The following is a 25472-nucleotide window of genomic DNA, read 5'->3' as shown; positions in this document are numbered from 1 at the left end:
AAGCATTTTTTCTTTTTCTTTTTTTTTCTTTTGGCTCTATACTCGAAAAGTTTGGATTTTACATCAATTACTATTCGGATAAAGCTTTTATTTGATCATATTTGTGTACATATTGGTTTCACCATTCAGAAATTACAACCCTTTTTATGCATATTCCCAAAGGTGATGGGACGTTTGGCTTTACAGGCGTTTCTGGTTCACTAGATGTGTTCCGTCACATCATTTGTGCAAGAACAAAAGGCATACAGTAACACTTATGATTAGAGTGTGTCCGCATACATAATGTGGGTATAATAATGGGTCGACTAAAGACTGGACAGCGTTATTGTATGGGATGCTTTTAAATGTACCTTTAGAAGCCAAGAGAAGGGAATGAATTAGTTTGTCTGCCACACATTAAAACCACAAATGGCTTAAATGGTTAATATGAACTGTAAACAGTATCAGTTTTACTTAAGGTCAAATGGTTTCACAACTCTGCCATCTTCAATTCAAGATAGTTGGGAACAAATTTTTATATCCCAAAACTATGGCATCAGGTTTATGATTTAATATACAAAACAACAATTGACACAGCAATCCGTTCTTTTCAATTTAAACTCTGATACAAAATGTTTGCTACAGAAATAATACTCAATATATGGGGCATTGAACAGCCTTGTGCAGATTCTGCCACAAGGAAACAGAATCAATAGATACTCTATTTTGGTACTGTCCATCAATGGCTCACTTTTACATTCAGGTCCAGGAATGGTTCTTAAGGCATAATATCAGTGTGCAGAGATTTCTTTATGCGTGTATATGTGTATGTATGTAAGAAGTATCTGTACCTTACCATGGAATGATAAATAACTGTACAGTTAGAAGAAGTATCATTATTATTTTATTTTCATGTCCTCCGGTTAAAGGAGGATTGGGTATAAATGGGTAAAAAAATGTTTAAAGAAAGACCGTGTGGCTGTTTGGACTTCCAGGACCAGTCGTAACCATAGATGGAGAGAGAGGAATCTCTTACCAAGCCGAAGACAGCAGTCCCAGTGAGTTCAACACACACATACACACGTGGGACCTGACTTTGTGATGGTGGGAGTGCCAAGCAGCGTGGGGTGTACTGCTCTCTGCTCTCCCCCATGTAGCTACACCATGAGCCTGGAGGGGCAGCGTGGGCAGGGCAACGAGCTGGCATTCACTGTTCCCCACTGGGTGGAGTCCGTGACCGTAACATGCACTGCACAGAACACCTACTGGCCTGCCACAGTAAGAAAGACACTGCAGGTTCTAGGTGGGTGGTTGGTTGGTTTTGGTGACACGTCACCTGATAAAGTGATATGCAGTCTCAAGAGGACTCTGGTTATATATACTGTATATATATATATATATAGTCTTTATACTGCTACTCTGACCATAGCTCTAAGTCTATGAACACTTGAATGTTTTGTATGTTGATATTTAGACATTGTTTTATGTAAACTTGGTAAAGTCGGTATTCTGAAGTTGGTGCATGTGGACTTGTGTCTCATTTTAGCTGGACCAGCCAACATATCCATAACAGCCCCTGACCTGATGACCTCACTTGGGGGTTTCGGGGCCAATGGTTTAGTGGATTGTCCCCCTTTAAGACCCTGACCTGCAAGGCCATCAACAGTGTGTCCGGGCTCTCTGCCACAGCAACCAGGACCATAAATGTGACATGTAGAGTACTGATATAGAGAGGTTAGCCCCCCCTCCATCCTGTGTCAGACCATGTTCGTTAAGGGCCAGAGAAGTTAAGTATTGTTGGTGGAATGTAGGTCTACAACATTATACATGTCAGGCTGATGAATGATGGTTGGGTAAATGCTTGAATCATTTCTTGATTTCTTTCTTACAGCTGGTCCATCAGAGGTCCACATGATAGGCCCAGATTCCGTTGCGGTCGGGTTAAAGTCCAGGTTTCTGTGCACTGCCAAATGCACCCCCTCTTGTCACTACAGCTGGAAGGTAGAGTTGACACCCATGATCCTAACTTCCTCAGTAAATGTTTAACACAACACAAGTCTTTAGTTGGCGTTTATTTCCATTATTGTATTCATAATGCTGTGGTATATATGACCTAATGCCTGTCCTAATGCCATGTTTATTCTGTTCTTTTGTGCTCACAGACCACAGCGTATCCATGGCCACCCAAGCCAAACAGACATTAGCACTGCTTCTGTTTGCAGTCATACTTCTCATTGTAGTTTCGCAAAGTATGTTTACCATGTGTCTGTGTCTGTGTGTGTGTGTGTGTGTGTGTGTGTGTGTGTCTGTGTCTGTGTGTGTGTGTGTGTGTGTGTGTGTGTGTGTGTGTGTGTGTGTGTGTGTGTGTGTGTGTGTGATCACGTGTGCCTTATATATACAATCAAGAATGTATTTATTTCAAATGGATCAATTCAGTAACATGCCCCTGTGATGTGTTTGACCTTTTCAGCACAAAGATTTGAGATGGTGATGAAGGCTGCAGTATTCTGTCTCTGTGAAGGGCACAGGCTGAACGATAACTCATAAATGCAGTTATTGGATTCACCCTTACAACTAATTAGTGTTATATAGATCGATTGTTTGCTTAATTAATATACCCCCAAAGAGGTCTGTCTTCAAATAGCATAATAAAATTGAAAAAATCATAAAAAACCTTGACTGTGTTTGAAACTTCTTACGTTCTTCTAAAGCTATTTCACACACACACACACACACACACACACACACACACACACACACACACACACACACATTCCCATGGCCCAAATCAAGTCCATTTGTGATTAAAATGTAACACACCTTCCAGAATTTCCAGTCAGCACAGCAATAATGCAGTCAGGAATATCCGAAGCAAAAGTCAGAGTAAATTCCAAACACAACTGTTTAAGGTGTGAGACTCGCAACAGAGAAAAGAACAAAAGGCATAACACCATCACACACTATTTGACTTTTGATAAGAGATTCTGTTGAAAGGCACACAGTGAAACCAGGTGATAAGCTACACTGTAGGTACCATATTACTTTAGAAAACACAAGAGACAATTGACGTCAGATCATGATGATTAATGTACATCATAATTAACATGCATTACATAAATCTGGTATTGTTTTGAAACTCCAACACTCGTGTATCACATGCAGAAGGGCTTCTCTGCCTGTAGGGGTTGCATTAAAAGCAGTGAACTGGATCCACCTCTTCTGCACCTACCATAGTAAACTGGCCTCTACATGAATGCACAGTGAATCAGACCTGCTCAATCTCAACCTGTTAGACTGGCACTGTGTGACTTATGCCTATTCAATGGTATATTAAGACTCAGAGGGCAGGTTAGCTTGCTGTCAGGTCTGTTTGATAAGGACTGTTTGCCCTCTCTCTCTCTGTGAGTCAGTCTACAGCAGTGGTACATTTCCTGGTGCCCACACCACTCAGTCCATTTCTGCGAGACAATGAAGGACACACACACCCTGCTCCATCTGCCTCTACTGCTCTTGATCCTAGCAGGTAATATGATATGATATGGCCTATCGGGAATACAGGGTTGTTGTGGATGTGGGATGATATAAAGTAAAAAATAATATTGTCTACTCAGAGGTGCTGAACGTCAGTTCGAGGGACTGTGTGTCTTTAACACTTCCTGTTAACTGTAACCATGTATTCTTCCAAGGTCTGATGAGATTAATCTTTGGGAGTCACACTGTTCCTGTGTTTTATTTTATTTTTTTATGTTATGAACTTGTTGAGAGTGTGTCCATATAAATAATGTGTTTGGACTTCTAGGACCAGTTGTAACCACAGATGGAGAGAGTGAGATCTCCTACCAAGCCGAAGACAGCAGTCCCAGTGAGATATCAACACACACGCACACGCGCACACACACACACACACACACACACACACACACACACACACACACACACACACACACAGACACATGGTAAAGATCTGTTTCAGCTATCAACTAAGAGACAATATACATGTATTAAAATAATGTATTTTATTGCGTTCACTGGATTAGAATTGTTGTAAGGCCTGGATCGTACTGGTCATGCTAACCGCTAGCAGCTAACTAACTGTAGGTCTTTAAGTCAGTGTATAGTCTATTTGAAATGCTTGAATGCTTATTTTATTCAATCGTTTTCACAGTTATTTGCTTAACAAGTACAATAGTTGATTTGTCCTAAAAGCCTTCTCACATTGGTACATGGTCTAATTATGCTTTGCTATGTTCAGAGGGCCCCTCAGAAGTAACCATCTTGGGACCTGACTTTGTGACGGTGGGAGTGCCAAGCAGCGTAGGGTGTACTGCTCTCTGCTCTCCCCCGTGTAGCTACACCATGAGCCTGGAGGGGCAGCGTGGGCAGGGCAACGAGCTGGCATTCACTGTTCCCCACTGGGTGGAGTCCGTGACCGTAACATGCACTGCACAGAACACCTACTGGCCTGCCACAGTAAGAAAGACACTGCAGGTTCTAGGTGGGTGGTTGGTTGGTTTTGGTGACACGTCACCTGATAAGGTGATATGCAGCATCAAGAGGACTCTGGTTATATATACTGTATATATAGTGTTTCTACTGCTACTCTGACCATAGCCTTTATATTGCTGGTAAAATAGAAATTAATCCACCCTGCTTTGTGATTTTCTGACCATAGCTCTGAGTAAAAATTGTAACCATGAATTGATGAACACTCAAATGTTTTGGATGTTGATATTTAGACATTGTTTTATGTAAACTTGGTAAAGTCGGTATTCTGAAGTTGGTGCATGTGGACTTGTGTCTCATTTTAGCTGGACCAGCCAACATATCCATAACAGCCCCTGACCTGATGACCCCAGGGGCCCCACATAGCTTCCAGTGCCACGCTGACTGCCGTCCCTCCTGCAAATACACCTGGGGGATTGGGGGCCACTGGTTTAGTGGATCGGGGAACACGATTACCGTAACTCCCCAAGAGTTGTCCACCTCTAAGACCCTGACCTGCAAGGCCATCAACAGAGTGTCAGGCCTCTATGCCACGGCAACCAGGACCATAAATGTGACATGTAGGGTACTGACTTAGAGACGTCACCCCCCCTCCATTCTGTGTCAGACCATGTTCGTTAAGGGCCAGAGAACTATTGTTGGAAGTATTGTTGGGGGAATGTAGGTCTACAACATTATACATGTCAGGCTGATAAATAATGATGGTTGGGTAAAATAATTTCTCTATTTCTTGTCTCCTTACAGCTGGTCCATCAGAGGCCCACATCGTAGGCCCAGATTCTGTTGCGGTCGGGTTAAAGTCCAAGTTTCTGTGCGCTGCCAAATGCACCCCCTCTTGTCACTACAGCTGGACCGTTGACGGTCACACTGTTCAAGGCGACGAGATGGAAATCACGGTTATCCGGCGTGTTAAGTCAGCGATGTTCCTGTGTGAGGCACAGAACACAGTCTCTGGGACAGCAACTGTGGTCACCAAGACCGTGCGGGTGGAAGGTAGAGTAGAATCTCCCATGATCCTAACTTCCTCAGTAAATGTTTAACACAACACAAGTCTTTAGCTGGCGTTTATTTCCATTATGTATTCATAATGCTGTGGTATATATGACCTAATGGCTGTCCTAATGTTATGTTTCTTGTGTTCTTTTATACTCACAGACCACGGCAGATCCATGGCCACAGATCCGCGGCACAGATCCATGGCCACACAAGTCAAACAGGCTTTAGCACTGATTCTGTTTGCAGTCACACTTCCCATTGTATTTTCACCATGAACCAGAAGAGGGCAGCACTGCACAGGGGGGTGAGTCCTGCATTATACTATATAGCAGTTAAAGATAACTTGAAAACACGTCATCCAAAAAGTCAATAGACCTTATTTAGCTATTATTATCTCATTCAAGTCAGTCAGTAGTACTAAGTGTGACTTATAGGTAAGGAGCTAGCAGTGCCTCTCATATCATGATGTTAACTATATTTGCTGATGATAAGTGAAGTAGAAAGGATGTTCAATATTTGAACATCAATGGGCAAAGTATGTGTGTCTGTGCTTGTGTGTGTGTGTGTGTGTGTGTGTGTGTGTGTGTGTGTGTGTGTGTGTGTGTGTGTGTGTGTGATGTGATCACTTGTGCCTTAGATATGTAATCAAGAAGTGATGTATTTCAATGGATCAATTCAGTAACGTGCCCCTATGATGTGTTTGACCTTTTCAGCACAAAGACTTGAGATGGAGATGGAGATGAAGGCTGCAGCATTCTGTCTCTGTGAAGGACCTCTACCTCAAAAAATGCAGATATTAGATTCACCCGAACTAATTGGTGTTATATGGATCTATTGTTTGCTCAGTTACCCCCAAAGAGGTGTCTGTCTTCAAATTGCATAATAGAATAATAAATCATCAAAAAAACCTTTACTGTGTTTGAAACTTCTTACATTCTTCTAAAGCTGTTTCAGTGAATTGTAATTCCAATATTACTTTCTAAGCCAATATCATATTGGATTAATAGTTGTATAATAGTTCCCTTTCATGATCAAAAAGGCAGTATTTTGAAGCGTTTGTATTTGAGTAATGTGTTCACATATCTGAGGTGTAGAACAAAAAAGCATTCAGACCCCTTCACTTTTTCCACATTTGTTGTGTGTTATAGACTCAATTTAAAATGGATTAAATTCAAAGAATTTGCCATCAATCCACACACAATACCCCAGAATGACAAAGCAAGAAACAGTTTTTTAGAAATTTCAGTAAATTTATTAAAATTCACTGTATGTATATAGCATAAATGTGATCAACACACTGTATGTGTAAACATTGAGAAACAATCAATCATCGACTTTGGTTAGTCTTGTTGTTGATTATCACTGATAACATTTTCAATCTTGCACCACACACTTTAAGCTGGTGTGTATGAAAATTTATTCGTTTGATTTATTGGCATGGCATCTATAGTATTTGTCTCTCATGGATTCAAGTTTATGCTCAAATAAAAGGAAAATATATTTATTTTTTGGGAGAACCTTTGTATGCAGATCATTGAGCACATGCACACACCCTGCCTTGTGTACATACGATAGAAATACAATACATCACAATGCATTCATGTTTCTACACATATTCCATAGATACATACATGCATGGTGCATGGAGTCTTACTTATTTTTGGTCTGTAACATTAACAGGCCTGAAAGGAATGGAAAGCAAACAATGTCAAATCAGATAAATGTACAACAACCGCAGAAAAACGCCTAAGAACACAAGACTGTCACACACACCCTAACCAGGACACAATAACACAGAGCTGATAGCCAACATAATATGGTCTGGCACCTGGGCTCCTTTGCTGGGAATATTGTGAAATCTTTTTGTCTGGTCTTTGTATTGGTTCCTGATAAGATTGTGTCAGCCAGGCACTTGATTCATATATAAGAGCAGCTGTTCTGGGCATTGCAGCCAGAGTCTTCTCCCGGTTCTTAACAACACCATGGTTCTCCACTCCCTCGGTCTGCTCCTGCTGCTCACCTGCCTGGCGGGTAAGAGAGGACATCCTGTTCAATCTGTTAGCGTTTATCAAAGGCAATTCAATTTAAGAAATAACATTGGTCTTACATGATGGACATTTTTGCCAACCATAATGTAAGTATGAACACAGTACAGTGCAATTCAATGTATGTCGTGAACAGTAAAGTACGTATAGTAGTGCATATGCATGTGTTACAGGTGATTTATAGGTTAAAATGTATGTACAATGAACTAACATACGTTAGATTGGTCATTTCAAATAGTAATGATATGATATTTCTTTCCCCTTCTTTCTTGTTTCTGTATGAATCATAGCATCAACTGCCAGTGAGAGAGAGCAGGGCAGGGCATCAGAGAAAACTGTGCCATGTAAGATCTTTGTTTTCTTTTTTTTAAAGCGATTTCTTGCACATTTCTAAGCGTAAAACAATTCTATACAAAACCCTGTATTGTGATAAAGTTGGTGACATCGTTTTCTGAGATGTGTATAATTCATTGGCTTGGTTTCTACTTTCTGTCAGATGGGCCTTCCTCCGTTGAGATCAGTGGGGTGAGAACCGTGACTGTGGGAATTCCCTACGGGTTCACATGCTCAGCCAAGTGCTTCCCAAGCTGCATCTTCAACTGGACCCGAGGAGAACAAACCACCCAGGGGCCAGCGCTGAGATTCGAGCTGATGAAACGGGTTCCGCAACAAGTCCTGGTCTGTGAGGCTGTGAACACTGCCACTGGGAAGTCAGCGACCGTCAACAAAACCCTTCAAGTGACAGGTACAGTATTGTGGCTGCAGAAGAGTGATTGCAGAATTGTTGATGTTGGCGTTCCACTCCTTTCATCCTACCGTTATTCAACACCTTGACAATTCAAACCTTCTTTATTTCAGAGGGACCATCCAATATAGAGATCACAGGTCCTGGAATGCTGTCTGATGGAGTTACTTCCACCTTTGCGTGCTCTGCTGATTGCTACCCGTCCTGTTCCTACACCTTCAGGGTTGGTGCCGGGGAGCAGAGTGTAATCTCTTCGTACAGCAACACGACAGAGGTGACGCCCGCCCTCTATGCCCGCTCTGAGACGCTGACCTGCGAGGCTCAGGACACCGTCTCACACCTCTTCATCACAACCACTCTCAAAGTCTGGGTGGCCCGTGAGTGAGAGAACACTTGTCTAATCGAATGCTTACTGCACCGATATATTGAGTGTTGAATCAGATGAGTGTGTGTATTAAGTGATCACATCACACACACACACACACACACACACACTTATTGGTTGAGTATTATACTCTCCTAATAAGTGTGTGTGTGTGTGTGTGTGTGTGTGTGTGTGTGTGTGTGTGTGTGTGTGTGTGTGTGTGAATTATTCTAGAACATTTTACATTCAATAATGGGGATAGTCAAATGCGTAGATACATAGAATAGGGTATACCAGAGTTCTGTAGTCTATATTCTATGTTCTGATGGTGTACTCCCTCCCCAGGTGGGCCGGAGGGCATTCATATCTCGGGAGATGATTCAGTGACATTAGGAAAATCTTACCAGTTTGTGTGCCTTGTTGATTGCACTCCATCCTGTAACCTTACCTGGACATTCAACGGGAAGACTTACCATGGTGACCAGATCCAGTTGCCCATCCTCCATCAGGGTGATAAGCCCATGATTGCTAGCAAGCTTGTGGTTAAAGTGATTGACTACGGCAGAACCGAGGCACTGACGTGTGAAGCCACCAACGCCGCTTCAGGAGTCTCTGCAGTCACCACCAAGACCCTGAGTATCATTGGTAAGTCAGTTGGGGTCAGGAGGTTGATGTCAAGAATAAAGGAGAAGCAGCGGTGTGAGACTCTGTTCTTCATTTCCTTTCATTTCTGCCTCCTTCACTTTTACCTGTGCCTCCCTCTCCCCAGACCCCATCTCTGTGCATCCCGTTTCCCAGGGTCTGCCTGCGGCAGGCCAGAACTTCTCGCTGCAGTGTCTGGGCTCTCAGAACCCATCCTCTATTTTATGGTTGAAAGATGGCCTCCCCATAGCTGTGTCCAGCAGAGTCGGGCTCTCCTCCCACAATGCAACTCTCTCCTTCATCCCCCTCCTACAGTCCGACAGAGGGCTATACCAATGTGTCGTGTCTCAGGGGGAAGAGTCCATCAAAGCGATTGGGTACCATTTAAATATAAATTGTGAGTGTGACGAGATACTGATACATTACATAACACTGTGAATTTATAATGATGATGGATTGTATTTACATATACCTCGCACATTGTATTTTATTATTGAATTCAACACCTGAGATCGTGTGAGGTCTACAGCTTATCGACAGGCAAATGATAACATATACTGTACATTCCATGGCCTATTTTTCCAGATGGACCACTTCAAACTGTTATCATCCAGGCTGATAAAGGCCCAGTTGGTAAAGACCTGTATGTCATGCCTGGGTCAACAACAGCCCTCCAATGTTCAGCTGCCTGCTACCCCGCCTGTACTTACGGCTGGATCTACAATGGCAGGCTGGTAGGAGTGAACGCCTCCTTTTCCCTCACACCTGTCAGCCAGACAGATGAATCTCCCCTGACGTGTGTCACGTACAACTCAGTGACCCAGATCCACAGCTCTGTGGAGACCACGGTGGTGCTACTGGGTGAGCAGCAGTGATGACGGACTACTGGCGTTCTGTTCTGAATGTCATCTTGATCTTTCCAGACGTTGAACTTGAACGGCCTTTCTTTGTACTCTGTCAATATTACATCGAAAAAACCCAACTCATTCTGAAATATAAAGTACATTTAAAAGTAGCTAAATAACCTCTAACTCTGTGTGGGACTTTCAGATGGACCGTCAAACGTGACCATCTCAGGTCCAGATGCACTTGAGGTGGGGGTTAAGGCCAGCTTCAAGTGTACGGCCCACTGCTCACCCTCCTGCAGCTATACCTGGAATGTGTACGGTCGAACCATGCAAGGCAGTGTGGTCGATATAACCGTCAACCGCTATGTGGCCACAGAGTCTTTCAGCTGTGAGGCCCACAACACGGTCACTGGGAAGACAGCCACGTCCAATGAGACGCTCAGTGTCACAGGTACGCTCAAACTGTGGTGCATACAGTATCTGGTTAACAGCCATGTACACTTTTTGGTCTTTCCCTTTAGTACAATACTGCAAATTCAGATGTTTCCAGTTGTGGGGCATATAAAAACATGATATCAATCACCAAGAGGTCAATGCGTCTGAATCACCAACCTGTTCTTGTACAATATACTCTAATCAGCTGGGTGACAATATTAAAATCCAAATTGTTGGTGAAGCACTATTAGGGCCACTCTCACTGTATATCAGATCAATCCCAGACAGCCATGAACAACTCAACATTTCTCCTCTTATTTCCATATAGATCCTCACTGGTGTGGATGCTGAGGGTGCAGTCAAGAGACAAGAGTACATCTGTTTTCTGGCAGAGGGATAGAGTGAACAATGCAATCACATATTTCTCTGAACCCGTTTTATAAGCTTTAGTAATACATTAATTTGTGATTTACTCATGTTCATTAATGCATCCCCATATCCCATGTGTACCTCAATGCATTCATCAAATACAAATATATCACTTATAGCCCAAAGTTACATCCCAAATCATCTTGCCATATATCTTGCCTAAATCATCTTGCCATACTTTCTATCTGCACTTTCAGCAAACATCAATAAACATGAAACCAATCCCAATGTCTCATTATTCCTTTGTTGTAACTGATATGAGATAAAGCTTCTTAATACAGTGGATCTATTCGCTTTTACCAAGAACAAAAACAAAGAGCACAAAAAGATGTATTTATTAGCATTTCAGCTCTCCGGGTTTTCGGAGACACATACAGCAGATGCATATTTGAAGAGATTACCATTCATTGTGGTCCTGTCCGGCCACAAAATCTGAACATCAGGTTTTACCCATGCATAGTAAGGATCGCTGTTTAAATGTAAATACTGCTGAGATGGAAGAACATTTCAAAAGGCTTGCACTTGTCAAAAGCTCTCCTTATTCACATTTTAAGCCATAGAAATAAACTGTGCATTCTGTCACATTACTGTACATCAAATGTTATAATAGACCTACAAATATGGCAGCCCGCTAATTTGATGCCCTGTTATTTGATGAGCAATCAAATATACCACTTCAATCAACAGTTCGGCCAGCGTCAAAAGCCTCTTCAGTTCTTGGTGGATGTCGGTTATGTTCCACTTAGGTCTCTATGAAATGTCAGCGTCACACTCCGTATTTCTTCTGTAAGGCTCCAACTGAGACATCCTCCAAGCCAGATCGGCGAAGAAACTCAAATAATTCTTGTAAAACTGGGGGGGAAAAAAGCAATGCAACATGTTTAACTGATGTAGTTTCAAATTTCACATCTTCATATCTGAGAAACAAGCACCTTCAAGTTTTCTTTTGATGAGTCACATAATGTGACGCTTATGTGGCCAAAGATAACAAACATTGTTCAATATACAAACATGCAAGATAATATTTTTTCTGATAAGAAAAGGCACCTTTCTTCTCAGAGGTCGACATGAACATCAGAGCCATGTCGAATCTCCTCACGCTGGCCAGACTCTGGAGGACCTCCAGAATGAGTGGTGGCTCTTCGTTCCTGCAGTAGAGTTGACAGCATCATGGCAATCAGTTGGATAAGATACGTTCGAAATGTCTACCAACCTATACTGCATCAGTACAAAAGAGTCAAAACTCATAAGACGTTTAACTCATGACTCTCATATGAGCTACTGGTAACATCTACAATAGATTAGCAGTACTTACGTAATGAAGAAACTTTGTAATGTCCTTAAAATCTGATTGAGAATATCCGGTTCCAACGAGCTCTGGAAGATCTTTGCGTAAGCCTGCGGCTTGATTTGCTGAAACAGAACACCCAGGCACAAAAAAAAAAAGAAAAGATTTTTATGGTGATTTTTCATTTAAAATGGGTAAGTTTACCAAAAATACATTTTCATGTGTATTTCTAGTCAATCCACGATGCATACCGTCTAGAACTATCATGAACTATCAATTCCACGTATAGCTGCATCGTACTGTAGCTATAGAAACGCCAGGTCTGTGTTTACTTCCACTTGATGACCACACCTTTAAATATTTGTTTATCAAGTATACAAACACTGACTTTTAAGTGAATAATAATAATCCTCTGTTAGTGACGCTTTCCATCACCTACCCTCAGATACTTGTAGATCACTTCAGGGTGATTTCCAATCTTCCTAAGCTCAGCCTCTAGCTGGAAGCTGCTGGTGGGGGGAGGAGGTACGACCTCTGACCCTGCTGAGGATGGTGTGGTGGGTGTCTCGGTTTGATCACTGACATGCTCCTCCCTGTGCTTCCCTGTCCGTCGTCTCAGCCCATCCCCCTCGGGACCACTGAGGAGTCATGAAATAAATATCATCAGTGGTGCAAATGAAAAAAAACGTTTTAACAAAAAAAAAAAAATCATATATGCCACAATTTCCTAGAAACATGGATCAACAAAACAATAGAGGAATTGGGCTTGGGTTAAACAACAAGACAGTATCCCTTACTTGACAGACGTCTGTGAAGGGGCATCTGAAATCTCTTCAATCTTCAGGATCTTGGCGCTAGGGGAAGTAGAAAGTGGCGAGGCCTCACCCTGACCCTCTCTCAAGACGTCTGTGGTGGAGGTCTTCTGGGGCCTGATGCTGGGGACGGATGCTGTGGCCGATACACCCGAGGGCTCCTCCGCAACCAGGACCTTTCCACCGACCTCTTCAATAACCACTCTCCTCAAAGGTTTCTGAGAAACAATGAATTCACTTAATTTTCATGCTTGACATGTTGGATGTAAACATAAAAAACAGCTTGAGGAAAACGTTACGTTTCCTTTTATTTTGACACACAATGTGTGACTCACGGTTGACTGTAGATGAAGCGGTTTGCTTATAGGCTCAACTGTTCTCCTCAGTGTGTGCTCCTCTGTCGCCAGCAGACCACTGGTGCCCATGTCCTACATGAGAGGACATATCGGCTGCATCAATGACGTGTCAACTGAAAGAACCCCAGCTGTTCTTTTTGTCATCACAACACATGATGTTGTTGTAACCATTCCAGTCCCCTTCTTTAGTGTCACATTCACTTTACAACATAGTATTCTTAAATGTTAAGACACACGAATGAGTCAATACGTACAATGTTGATTTTCTTCAGCTCATTCAATGCCAGCTTGTTTCCTGGCTCTAGCTTCAGAACCTCATCAAAATCTACCAGAGAAACAATGAAACACAAAAGAATATACATTCCTTTTTTTTTTTTTAAATATGTTTTTAGGGCATTTCTGCTTTACTGGGATAGAGACCGTAGAGATTGACAGGAAGGATGGGAGAGAGAGGAGGGATGACATGCAAGATAGGTCGAGGGTCGGAATCGAACCAGTAACCTTGTTAACGTGGCAAGCGCATTAGTGTGTTACACCACTAAGCACCCCAAGAATATACATTCCTGACATGAAAACGTATAGGATTTAGAGTTGACTAGCCTATACAGCTACAGCCTTCACACTAACATCAATCCTACCTTAAACATAATGGTTTCTGACATGCTGATGAGTGTTTCCTTTCCTTGTATATCGTGCAACTCTCATCTTGGAGGCCTGTGTACAATACCTTCTTTAGCTTGAGTGAGCAGACCCAAGGCGGCCCTGGCTGTTCCCCTGCGGGCGAAGGCCTTGGAATAGGTGCTGTCCAGGGCTATGGCTGTACCGCAGTCTTCCTCCGCCTCTTTATACCTGAATAAAGAATGAAGCAGCTGGATGGGAGGACGCTGAGCCGCTACATACAATCCATGCAGCGTTTTTTTTTTAACAGAGTTTGCACGTATCCAATATTGACTCCCCTTCCCTGCTGCTTACCTCTGCAGCTTCAGGTAGGCCATGGCTCGATTAGCAGGCAGGAGCACGTTGATGCTGTCTGCTTCCATGCCTCTGGTGTAGCAATCGACAGCTGCCTCGTACTTTCCCTCTTTGAAGTATGCGTTCCCCTGAAAGAGTCAAGACAGTTTAGTACGGTGGTTTAATTATCCTTTAGAAGAGTTGCATTTGGAAAAAGAATGTTTGTTGCTTATGCTACAGCTGTGTTTTGACTTCAGAGCTACAGCATGTCTTGGACAGTCAGTGGGACCCAGTGTACATGTAACCTTCACACGTGTTGGGTGCCCTACCCTGTCTTTCTGCACCACCGCCTCCTGTCTTTTCTGCTGTTCCTCTATCAGCTTCTGTTGCTTGGCATCCATCACAGGGGGATCCACCACTGTAGCCTGCTGGGTTGGTTCTCTGCCACCCTGACTGGCTAGGAGCTAGAAAGGGAGAGGGTGGGAGGGAGGGGGAGGGGGGAGAGAGAGAGAGAGAGAGAGAGAGAATGAAAGAGAGAAGAAAATCTGAGAGGAATACAAAGAGGCAGAACAGCCAACATCTCATGCCAAACAGGTATTACAGTACCTCTTTTACTTTCTTCACTTCATTCTGTGCCTCCAAGTTCTCTGGATCCAGCTTGAGAACCATTTCATAATCTAGTAATGTAGCAGAGACAAAGCACAAAATGTTATCTATATCTAGTAACTATAGTTAGTTAATCAACACATGTAAATGTAAATTAAACAATATTTAAAAGGTATTCGACAAAGATGTTTAATCATGTACTAGCTTAGTCAATAATCTCCTCACCTTCTAAGGCAGATTCATAATTTTGCAGGGCAACTCGAGCTGCCCCTCTCCGTGCAAATGCTTTGAAGTAGTTACTGTCCAGAGCAATAGCCAAGTTGCAGTCAGACTCAGCAACAGCAAATCTACCAGAGAAACACATAATCTTAACATTCACTATCCAACCAAGCACAGAGTAACATTTCAGGTTTTGACTTACTTTAGGACCCACTTTAAAAGAAAACAGACTGACAGTGGCTTACTTTTTAAGTCTGAAGAAGCAGGCGGCTCGATTTGTGGGCAGAATGGGATTATAAGGATCTGCACTCATGCCTCTGGTGTAACATTCAATGGCATCATCATACTGTCCTTCTTTAAACAACTGATTACCCTGAAAAAAGGTTCAGTATTCCATTAAAAAAAAAGTTAACTGTAAATCTGACATTTTGAGAAAGTACTCCACAAATGTGACAACCCTGACATAAGGTGGCAGAATGTTGCAGCTCCTAACATAGAATGACATGGCAATAGTTGCTACAGTAACAATGAAGACCAAAAAGTAGCTGGGTATATGATTTCAGAGAACAACTGTGTAGAATCACATTACACTCCATGCAGTTATTTTGCTAATACAGCTAAACCATACTTTCTCCTTCTCAGCAAGGGATGCCTCTTGGTCAACATGTAGGCCTCCTGCAGCTTCCTCTGAATCAGAGTCATTCGATTCAGCTGCGCTGTCCTCTTTATCCACTGACTCCAAAGCCTTGTCCTAACCAAAAAAACAAAAGTTCAGTACAATGTTTCTTTTTAAAATGTTTATATGTGGTAGTATTTATTTAAACGGCTTGTTTTCATTGAGTACTAAGCTAACACCAATTAAGAGTTAATTAACTACCCAAAATAAAGCAACAGGCAATTTACAAACAGTACATTACCACATCAAATTTATCCCATGACTGGTAATCAAAAGCCTTTATCCTGGACGCTTGCTTTGGTTCAGTCTTTGCATTATTGTCTGTGGATTTCTTTTTCTCTCTCTTCTTTTTGTAGTCCTTATTTCGCACAGGTGGGACGTTTTTCTGAAACAAAGACAAGAGGAACAGATTCAATGTAATCACAGCCTGCTTCAAACTACAAATCTTTATTATATCTAAAGAGCATTTAAATAATCTAGTTTAACATACTGTACTGTACACAATGGGTCAAGCTAGACTTGCAAAAGCTGCAATCAACAATTGACATGTACACAATTTAAACGAGTTGCAGATAGCTCTAACATACTTGATTCTCGACAAAGTCTCCTGTCCTCAGCTGTTCATCTTTCTTCTTTATGTCAGTCTCCCAGCTGTCAAGTTCTCTCATGTAGTTATGCAGGTCCTCTGCGTTCTGTCGCATTTGCAGTTGCAATTCAATGGCTTTATTTCCCCCAGACATGCCTGCCTGTTAAAGACATACAGCAGTTAGACATTACACTACAATCAACTTTCAACACAACCATTTACTTAGCTAACTGGCTCACAACTACTAGTTGAACTAGCAGTTACTGATTTAGCTAATAGAAACTAGCCAGTAGCAGCGATTAAAGCGACAGACATTCCACTAGCAACAGCATGAGTCATGACTCTGCCAACCAGAGCAACTGTTAATGTTGTGAAGATAAAGCTACTAGCAAAATGCAAGTTGACATGCATGTTGAACTGACTGAGCTAGCTAACGAACGTTAGATACATCTTATAATATACTTATATGCGAGCAGCAACCAGCAACTCATTCAGATTGTCGAATGACTAGGTAGATCATACTAGTCTTTAAATACCTGTCTCTCGCTTCCAAGATCAGTTGCAACTTCTCAGTTAATACTTTCAATAATGACTTGCAATCAATAGCTAGCTATTACCAGTCACCATACTGGCGCTTTCTGTTTATGCTCGGCGCCATGACAGCAATGGACCAGCAGCCTTTGCGTTTTCCTCGATGCCTCGCGCATGCCTAAACAATGGCTGTAAATTTTCACATTTTCAAATTTATTTTTTAATCAGAAAAAACACCTATGCTTTGTGTCGACTAGCCGTATGTTGCAGTATCCCATAGATCAGTATTGTAATACGATTAACGTGTAACCTTTCACCTCTGGTTTACCACGTGATTCGCAAAACAACAGAGAATGACCTCTCGTATGCACAGGCTCCTAGCTTGGTACTAGCGAGCAAAAGTGGCTATTCTCGAGACACTCACACAGTCCATTCAATGGATCAAAGTAAACAACAAGAGGAGGACTATGGATATAACCTATTCCCGGATAGGAATACGGGCAAATATGAGAAGGGATCAATAGCAGAAAGCCTGCTCACTTTCAATCACAAGTGTCAGGTCATGCTACAATTCGCCACGGAAACAAGTAAGCTAGCTCTCTTGCTCGCTAGCTGTCAGAATAGCTGTCATCCTCCATTCATTGCATTCTGAACAGCACATGTTGATACCAGCTGTAACCTATTTTGAGTTATGTTTGCCGTATAGTTGTACACGTTAATAACGTTAATTAATAACAGCTAGGTAGCAGCTAACTTATTTCCACAAATAAATGCATGGAGTTGGCTTGTAACATGTTGCCAATAACTAGTGTGCATCTTTCAGGTCCATATGCAAAACTTCTCCTTGGAGCCATGAAAAGTTCAGGGTGGTAAGTCACAGATAACCTAATCTTAATTTATTATCAATCACAATAATTCATGCAATTACAAATACATTACTGAGCTGCATATGTAGCTTGTTCCTATGTGGTTTGTTTCATCCTGTAAAACTTATTCAGGTCTGCTGTGGGAGAACTCATCATGACTATTTACCATGACACTGTCATTAGAACTACATACGACTGCTACCATCTGTTGTTGTGAGACTGACAATATACCCAGGATTCAGAAGTGTCATTGTCATCATCAGTATGTGAAATATGACTGTTTATCCTCCTGTCTCTTCAGTGCAGTGTTAAAAGACAGACATTTCTCCTGTGAAGACTGTGATGGGACTGTCAGTGGCGGTTTTGATGCAACATCATCACAAGTAAGGCAATTAGCTACCACCAAATTCACTTTGTCCTTGGTTCACTTTTGTCACAGGGGATCATGAAAATAGCAAGGTATTAGTTGCCAGAACTCTAATGACATTGTCCTTGATTTCAGATTGTTCTGTGTCAGAATAATATTCACCAGCAGTCCCACATGACCAGAGTGGTCACGCATGAGCTTATCCATGCCTTTGACCACTGCCGGGCACATGTGGACTGGTTCAACAACTTCAAGCATTTGGCATGCTCAGAGGTGAGACTTTACCTGCAATTACCCACCCCTTTTCCTGAAGTGTTTGCTTGTGCTACCTGGATTTAAAAGCATAGGAGTTGTGCAAGTGCCCATGTTTACCTCCTTTACTTTTTTGGGCATGACCACAGGTACCTCAGTGATCAGGTGTATTTTGAAGCAGGCCATTTTTTTTTTCTTCTATTTCTTTTAATCTTTGAGCTCTTTATTTTTCAGATTCGAGCAGCTAATCTCAGTGGGGATTGCTCCTTCACCAATGAACTATCCAGGTTCAACTTTGGCGTCAAGGAACACCATCAGGTAACTAAGAAGAGATTAATTCACAGAAGAGAAATGAATTCACTTTAAATGAAATAAAATTCTTACTAGTGAAACTAAGTGTGTATTTCAATCATTCTTCCCATCAGGAATGTGTTCGTGGCCGTGCTTTGCGCTCTATCCTAGCTGTGAGGAAAGTGAGCCGAGAGGAAGCAGAGAAAGTGGTGGATGAGGTATTTGACACCTGCTTCAATGACCATGCGCCTTTCGGCCGTATCCCACACAGCAAGAAGGATGCCAAGTTTGCCTACAGAGATTTTCAAAACCGAGATCGATATTACGCAAACCTTTAATGTGTTGATATGCACACAAATTAACTTTTAATTTAATTTCCAATGGTGCTTTGCTGAAGATCCTAGCAAAAACTGGGCTATATCAGGGTGCCACTTAAACCACTGCCTGCAGCACAATGACTGTATCCAAAATGATAATGGGTATGAAATCCCCTCCCTAAGGGAAATATTCAGAGAGTACTTTCTCTCTGTTACTAAATTTATTTGATAGATCTAAGGATATATTGAGTGGTGTGTTTTTATGACACTTTTCAGACACTAATGCTGTTAAAAAGAAAAAAGGGATGTGAAGGAGTTGTGGCCCAATATTTTTGTCATCCTTTTTTACATTGGCAGAGAGGAATATATACAGTATTTACTCTGTAGCGTTCCCTGGCCACCAAAGTAAGTGTTTATGCAGAGTAGGATGCCTGTAAAACTCATTTCAAGAGAGAAAGGTTTGGGACACATTTCCATGAGGGACTATCCACTCTCTCTTCTTCGACCATGTGGACCCACAATGACTGAGATCTGAAGGTTCCCTGTAAATATAGTTGATTGTACTGTACTCGATTAGAGTCAACTTGTGTTGAAATAAAGATTTGACTCTTATGAATAGATGTGATATTTGACCTCTGATTTATTCTCTTATTACTTCCTGTGAATTGAATAACAAGTTACAGAGAACAATGTCCAGTCCTCCAGAGTATCTCTGAATATGTGCATATTCCATAATAAGACTTGAGTTTATTAATTGATGGCCAGTCAGTATAGGCTTATTAAGATATGATTATACAATAACAAGGTATATCTTCTACCACTAAAATGGATTGGAACATAACTCTTAATTGAATTCAGAAGCCCCCTTTACAACAATTACTGACTAAAGTGTTCTTTACATCAGTTAATACCACAGTCATATTAGGCAGATTTAACAACGTGTGACTGATTGTCCCATAGCATAAACGTAATGAATCCAAATTAACAAATTAATCTTATAAATTCCTATTGTATCACAAATGTATAGATGGAAACATTTTCCATGTTGTCTATTTTCATCTTTCTAGGAACTTGGAAATGGTTGTTGCATCATGTTGTCATAAAGCATGCATTGATCTTTGTTAATTCCTCTATTCATCAGTCAACACAACAAGGGCATATCTGTTGTTCATTATTGCATTGACATGCTTTGGATGATTTGAAATGTGCCTGTACCTTGATTAGCTCAAGGGCAACCAAATAGAATAGGTGGGTCCGAAGCATTGGTTAACCATATTTGGTTGACTGAAGGAATGAACTTCACTTCTGGACCATTCTTCAAATACTGCAAGGTCAGATGCTGTAGCCTTCTGTGTGACTGAGGCCTGTCTATTTTAAATGTGAGTGGAGGAAAAAAAGTACCAAAAAAAAGTCTTCCATACCCAGATGGTGGCAACAACCACCTCTCCATCTTGTAAACTTCCTTGGTAAAATGTCATTGGAGACATTTTTATTGGACATTAGCATTTTAAGAATCTGTTATCCATCTTCTTTGATTAATGAAGAAAAATTATGTGGGAATTAGCCTCATAATCTTCCCCACCATTTGCTGCAGAATATGGCAGCTTTAAGGATATCGCAAAGAGTGCAGACGTCGCAGTATGAATTGTAATTAGAAATTGTGTGCGGTGGGGTGAATGTTAGACTGTACTTGTCTCTCATGTATGCTTCTCTGACGGCACTACAGATGGCAAGAATCTTACATGGGATCAAACAACAAGGAGAGTGGGTGGAATGGGACGGGGAAAGAAGATTAAGTTAATTTGAGAAGCTTACAGAAAATTGCACTTCTATGCCGGCAGGGGATTACTGTTTGGTGAATGCATAATGAGAAAACAACAGCAGTGGAGGATATTTACAGGAATATGGTACACAAGAAAATACATCTGTATTCAAATAAAACAAAAATAATTACTTGTGGAATTATTTACTTATCAAACCTACCCTTCTTAAGAGTACCATGATTTTTTGTGACATGGTGACACGGGGTTTCACTAACATACAGTTGAATTCTGAGCACACATTTGATTACTGCAAACAACTTGGCTCAGTAGCCTACAGTTCACCAATTAAAAACCATTGAATGTCCTTGTGCTGCATGGTCCGGTTTGGCGCTTGCATTCACAACAGTCCAAGACCATTGCATACCGTATAGGAGTAGTACCATGATAATCCTTAGGATGGCAGTCTTGATATATTAAACTTCAAGCTACAGTAAGGATGAGCAGACTCAATCAAGACTTTGAGGAGAAAGTGCTGTCACAGTTTTATTGTTACACATATAATTGAATCAATTTCAATAAGCCATGGTTCAGGTGACTGCAAGGATTTTATAGGGTAAGATACAGCATGGTAATGAAGTTTCCGCAGAGATAACATCTTCTCTCATTATTCCATCCATTTAAACAGGCAGCTCCCACTGAGTTCTCATTAGAAGGCTCCAGCATCGTTTAAGTCAGTCCCTAGACTTCACTAATCTACTCTAGGACAACACATTAACCTGGAGAGGATTAATGAACTCATTTGATTAATTTGAATAATTCTATATTTGAGTGTAATGTTGAGAGCCATGAGGGACATTTAAACAGACAACTTGTCTTTTGGTGAGAAGTTGTAGGAAGTCTTAAAAAGTGTCCATCACATGGACATAAGAATCCTAACATTTTGAAGCATTGACTAATTTGTTAAGTTGGTACTGCAGTGTTCTTACAATTCTTTTGGGCAAGGGTAGCCCTGTATAGGCAGGTGGGAAACCCAACCTAGGACTAAAGTAGGCTCCTCCAAATTAGCTTTGCATTGTTTAAGGTTGAGAGCCATTAGGGACATTTAAACAGACGCCTTGTCTTTTGGTGAGAAGTTTTAGGAATTTTACTTCTGAAGAGGCAGGTGTGAAACCCAGTTTATCAGCCTAGGGCTTAATTAGGAACTCTTCCAAATTAGCTTTGCATTGTTCCAATTCTCACCAGTGACTCATTTATTTTCATTGGCATGTACAATGTATTATGTTTAAGGGCAGTCATTAAACATGGAGGGTTAGTAGAATTAGTTTTTGGGGGATGCAAACAAATTACATAATAGCCAATGTTACGTACCTTTCAAAATCCTCTGGCCTGTCTACCTACTGTACCATCTTGCCAAAGTAATGTTCTTTATAAGACAATTACTGCCTGTTTAGCAAAAATGAGAAAGTGTATATGCAAGGGACAAGAACACAGTCCTTGAGGAGGATGTACATGAAATATAATGCGATGTGATATAAGGAATATGATTGAAATGATACACATAGGTGTTGTAAAACATACACAAGTAGGAGGATGTGTATAATGGACATGAGTGATTTTAGGCAACTCCTTGATATAAAGGGAGAGATGAGGAGAATGCTGTTGAGGATGATGACCTTGCAAAGGAAAACTGCTTGGAAACAAATTGCTGTCACATTTCATCTTTGGAGATTTTTCATTAAAAAAAGGGAGGTTGGAGATCTCTCCTTTGGCCAAGATGGTCCTGTACTACCTTATTGCCCTTACTCTAGGGAAAAGTTCTAACAAAGAAGATATATTGAGTCCAAAAGTGCCAGTTCTTTAGCCTGAGGTGGACATTGACATTCAGATGATTGAGGACAAGGGTGCATCTCTAAAGATGGCTTCCTGAATCCTCTAATATCCCTACATATTACTCAGTTCACAGGGATACCTAGGACCACTATTTCAGCATGCAGTTCAGCTTGAGGACTTTCCTGCACAAGTTCTTCTCGTTTAAGAACAAGCAGATTAGGTTATTTCATGCTTTCAGCCCAATCATACAAAAGTACACCATGGCTCTGAATCATTATTTGCAACTCCAAAGTGTGTTGACTGCTAGTATCAGTCATCAAAACAAATATTAGCTGCTACTGCCTCCGAGAACCGGAAATGATTAACTCAGAATAGCAAGGATATATCTGATACACAATAAATTACCATGTGCTCTAATTGTGGAATTATGGATAATGATATGATTAAGAATCAAGCTATCAAGTGACTCTGATGGTAATGAATTGAATAGATATCATTATAATTCACAGCACAAGCCTACCTCAGGCTAAGCATCTAACCTGACGATTAACTTTCCCAGCAGGTAACCGTTGTAAGAGACTGGCTCTGCATGGTGGTTTGAAATCAATTAATTATGTGTGTGGGGCATTTAATTAAGTAGGTGTTTAGAGGTTGGCGAAGAGCCAATTAACATCATCGTATTTTTATATGAATTTTGAACCTAATGAAGGTTTTAAACTAGCAGGCAAATATTAGCAAATCACCTCTGAAACAGTTCTTATTTGAACATAAAGGTCACTCAATTCACTCAGTTTATTGAGATGCAATTTACAATTTAAAACACCTCTGGAGTGTGTGTTCACGCTGTTTCATAGAGAAATTGATAATTGTTGAATCTCCCGAACAAATTAGGTTGGCAAAGTATGTTTATGAAACTACTTTAATGAGAGAAAAACATCCTTAGCCAGTCTGCTTTGAACCCCTCTCAACTACTGAAGGTCCTTCATTTGTCATCTCCATGTCTGTTCTACAGTACATTATAACAAGCCTGCAAAATATCCAACAACTATGTTTACACCCCCCCACCCCCACCCCCTCCCTCCCAGACACACAAGCAGGTCAACAACAAGTGATGCACTGATAATAAGACACTGCATATTACATAGGACGCCATTCTACAGCCCTATTCCCATAGAGTTAACGGTAAAATGCCAGAAAAGGTGTTCCAGTATTTTTTTTGTCTGATCCCTGTTTACCTGGGTCACCCCGTTTACACACATCAGTGCAATGCAGATAAAGTGGGATGGGAGGGTTGGGGAGCATGGGGAGGTGGGAGGGATAGGGCACAGGACCGAGTGGAATTCATTGCAATTGCAAATGAGCATACCTGCATTTTACCTCTGCCCCATTTACACAGGCCCCAGAGCAGCTTTTTACCAAAACCATGAATAGGTCTGCCACAGGTAAAAGATTTAGCAGCATGCCTTGCCCCAGGCCAGTTTACACAGACAACAGTAACAGTAAATTACTGGTAAATTGCCGGGACATGCCTCTGTGTAAACAGGGCTACTGTCACAAGATGACATAGATGAAAATAATTGTAATAAATGACTCTTGGCAGACTGTTAACATTCATGGCAGAAATGCAATGCGTTCTTCAGCAGTAATTAATGTTTGCTGGCATTTGAATCTTCATTTTGCTAATGGTATGCGTGGTATTAATTAAGCGATTAGCATAACAACCATTGGACAATATCCTGGGGGAAGAGCAAGGCTGCTGTTTCTCCGCAAGCCATGTGCTCATTAATGAATCTTTTCAGCTAACTCCAGTGACCTTGACAAACTTTTCTCCCCAAACGAGGTGTTTTTGTCATTAGTATTTGGTAATGCATTTGTATTCCCTTTCGTTGAATCCTGAGGCAGATTTAAGATTCATCCCCCCTGACCCCCCACATTGAAAGTAATACTGCAGGACATAATTGCAAAACAACGTTTGGCCTCGAATGACTGATGTTATTGATTAAAAATACAGAAATGAAAGCAAGGTTTTCAAGCATCAATGAAGATGGACTCTGTTCATGATGAAAGTGTACGTACACACAGTATCAAACCCAAGTGGACTGATCAATCCATGCAAGTTCAAAGCTGAGAAAGAATAATTCACCATCTGCAGTACTCCATATTTCACCAATGTTCAAACATAGACAACAAGAACTTTAGATAGAAGGTGAAAGAGGTTGAGTAGAATCCCTATTGAATATATATGCCTTACAGATCAACACACTATGAGGACCTGGGTCTTGGAGTAATAAGAAAGCCCTATGAGTTCTCAACTGGGACTTCAGTTGAGAAAGACTGACGTTTGGTCAGCATGAGTAAAAGGCCCCTCTGCTGTGCACAACAGGGCTGTCCCAGTGGTCCACAGAGGAGGCACAGCAGAAACCACAGCCCATGGCTTTGCTTCGTTTCACTCTGAGGGGGTTCGCCCCCTGATGCAGGAGGTAATTAGCTTGAAGTTGGTGCAGAGCCTGTGAATACACTTGACCTTGAAAAGTTTCTCCTTGAGCCTGCTGTGTAGTGAAAGTGGAGTAGCCGATAGATGCAAGTGCGGGACAGTGCATGTAAGTGCATGGTTTAGGATCGCCTGAGATGAGACACTTTTCTAGTGTCAATGACACAGGAATGTCTAGAAGCCTTGCACACTATTACTTGTTATCACCAACAAGACTAAACCTAGGAGCAGCAAAATCAATAACAGTTTGGTGTTAAATGCCAGCTGACATTGAGTCATTCTTT

General features: G+C 41.4%; 2 protein-coding genes across 2 annotated transcripts; one reads left to right on the top strand and one right to left on the bottom strand.

Moving 5' to 3' along the window:
• Positions 1-11314: 11314 nt before the first annotated feature.
• rpap3 (RNA polymerase II associated protein 3) lies at positions 11315-17152 on the bottom strand. The gene is made up of 17 exons (XM_083691745.1): positions 17017-17152; positions 16482-16640; positions 16136-16279; positions 15847-15969; positions 15464-15591; positions 15225-15346; positions 15000-15070; positions 14723-14857; positions 14415-14542; positions 14170-14291; positions 13697-13767; positions 13422-13514; positions 13072-13304; positions 12714-12912; positions 12302-12399; positions 12034-12134; positions 11315-11838 (listed from the first exon to the last, which is right to left on the bottom strand). The coding sequence occupies exons 2-17, from the start codon at positions 16632-16634 to the stop codon at positions 11753-11755; spliced, it is 2007 nt and encodes a 668-aa protein (XP_083547871.1). The 5' UTR covers positions 16635-16640; positions 17017-17152; the 3' UTR covers positions 11315-11752.
• An 88-nt stretch (positions 17153-17240) lies between these two features.
• Positions 17241-19716, top strand: atp23 (ATP23 metallopeptidase and ATP synthase assembly factor homolog). Its single transcript, XM_083692532.1, has 6 exons — positions 17241-17598; positions 17835-17880; positions 18179-18260; positions 18380-18517; positions 18731-18814; positions 18922-19716. The coding sequence occupies exons 1-6, from the start codon at positions 17448-17450 to the stop codon at positions 19123-19125; spliced, it is 705 nt and encodes a 234-aa protein (XP_083548658.1). The 5' UTR covers positions 17241-17447; the 3' UTR covers positions 19126-19716.
• The last annotated feature ends 5756 nt before the right edge of the window (positions 19717-25472 follow it).

Source organism: Argentina silus (genome assembly GCF_951799395.1).
Source record: "Argentina silus genome assembly, chromosome: 20".
NCBI classification, from domain to species: Eukaryota; Metazoa; Chordata; class Actinopteri; order Argentiniformes; family Argentinidae; genus Argentina; species Argentina silus.
Note: the sequence above shows the minus strand (reverse complement) of the source record. Positions and strands in the feature narration are given on the sequence as shown.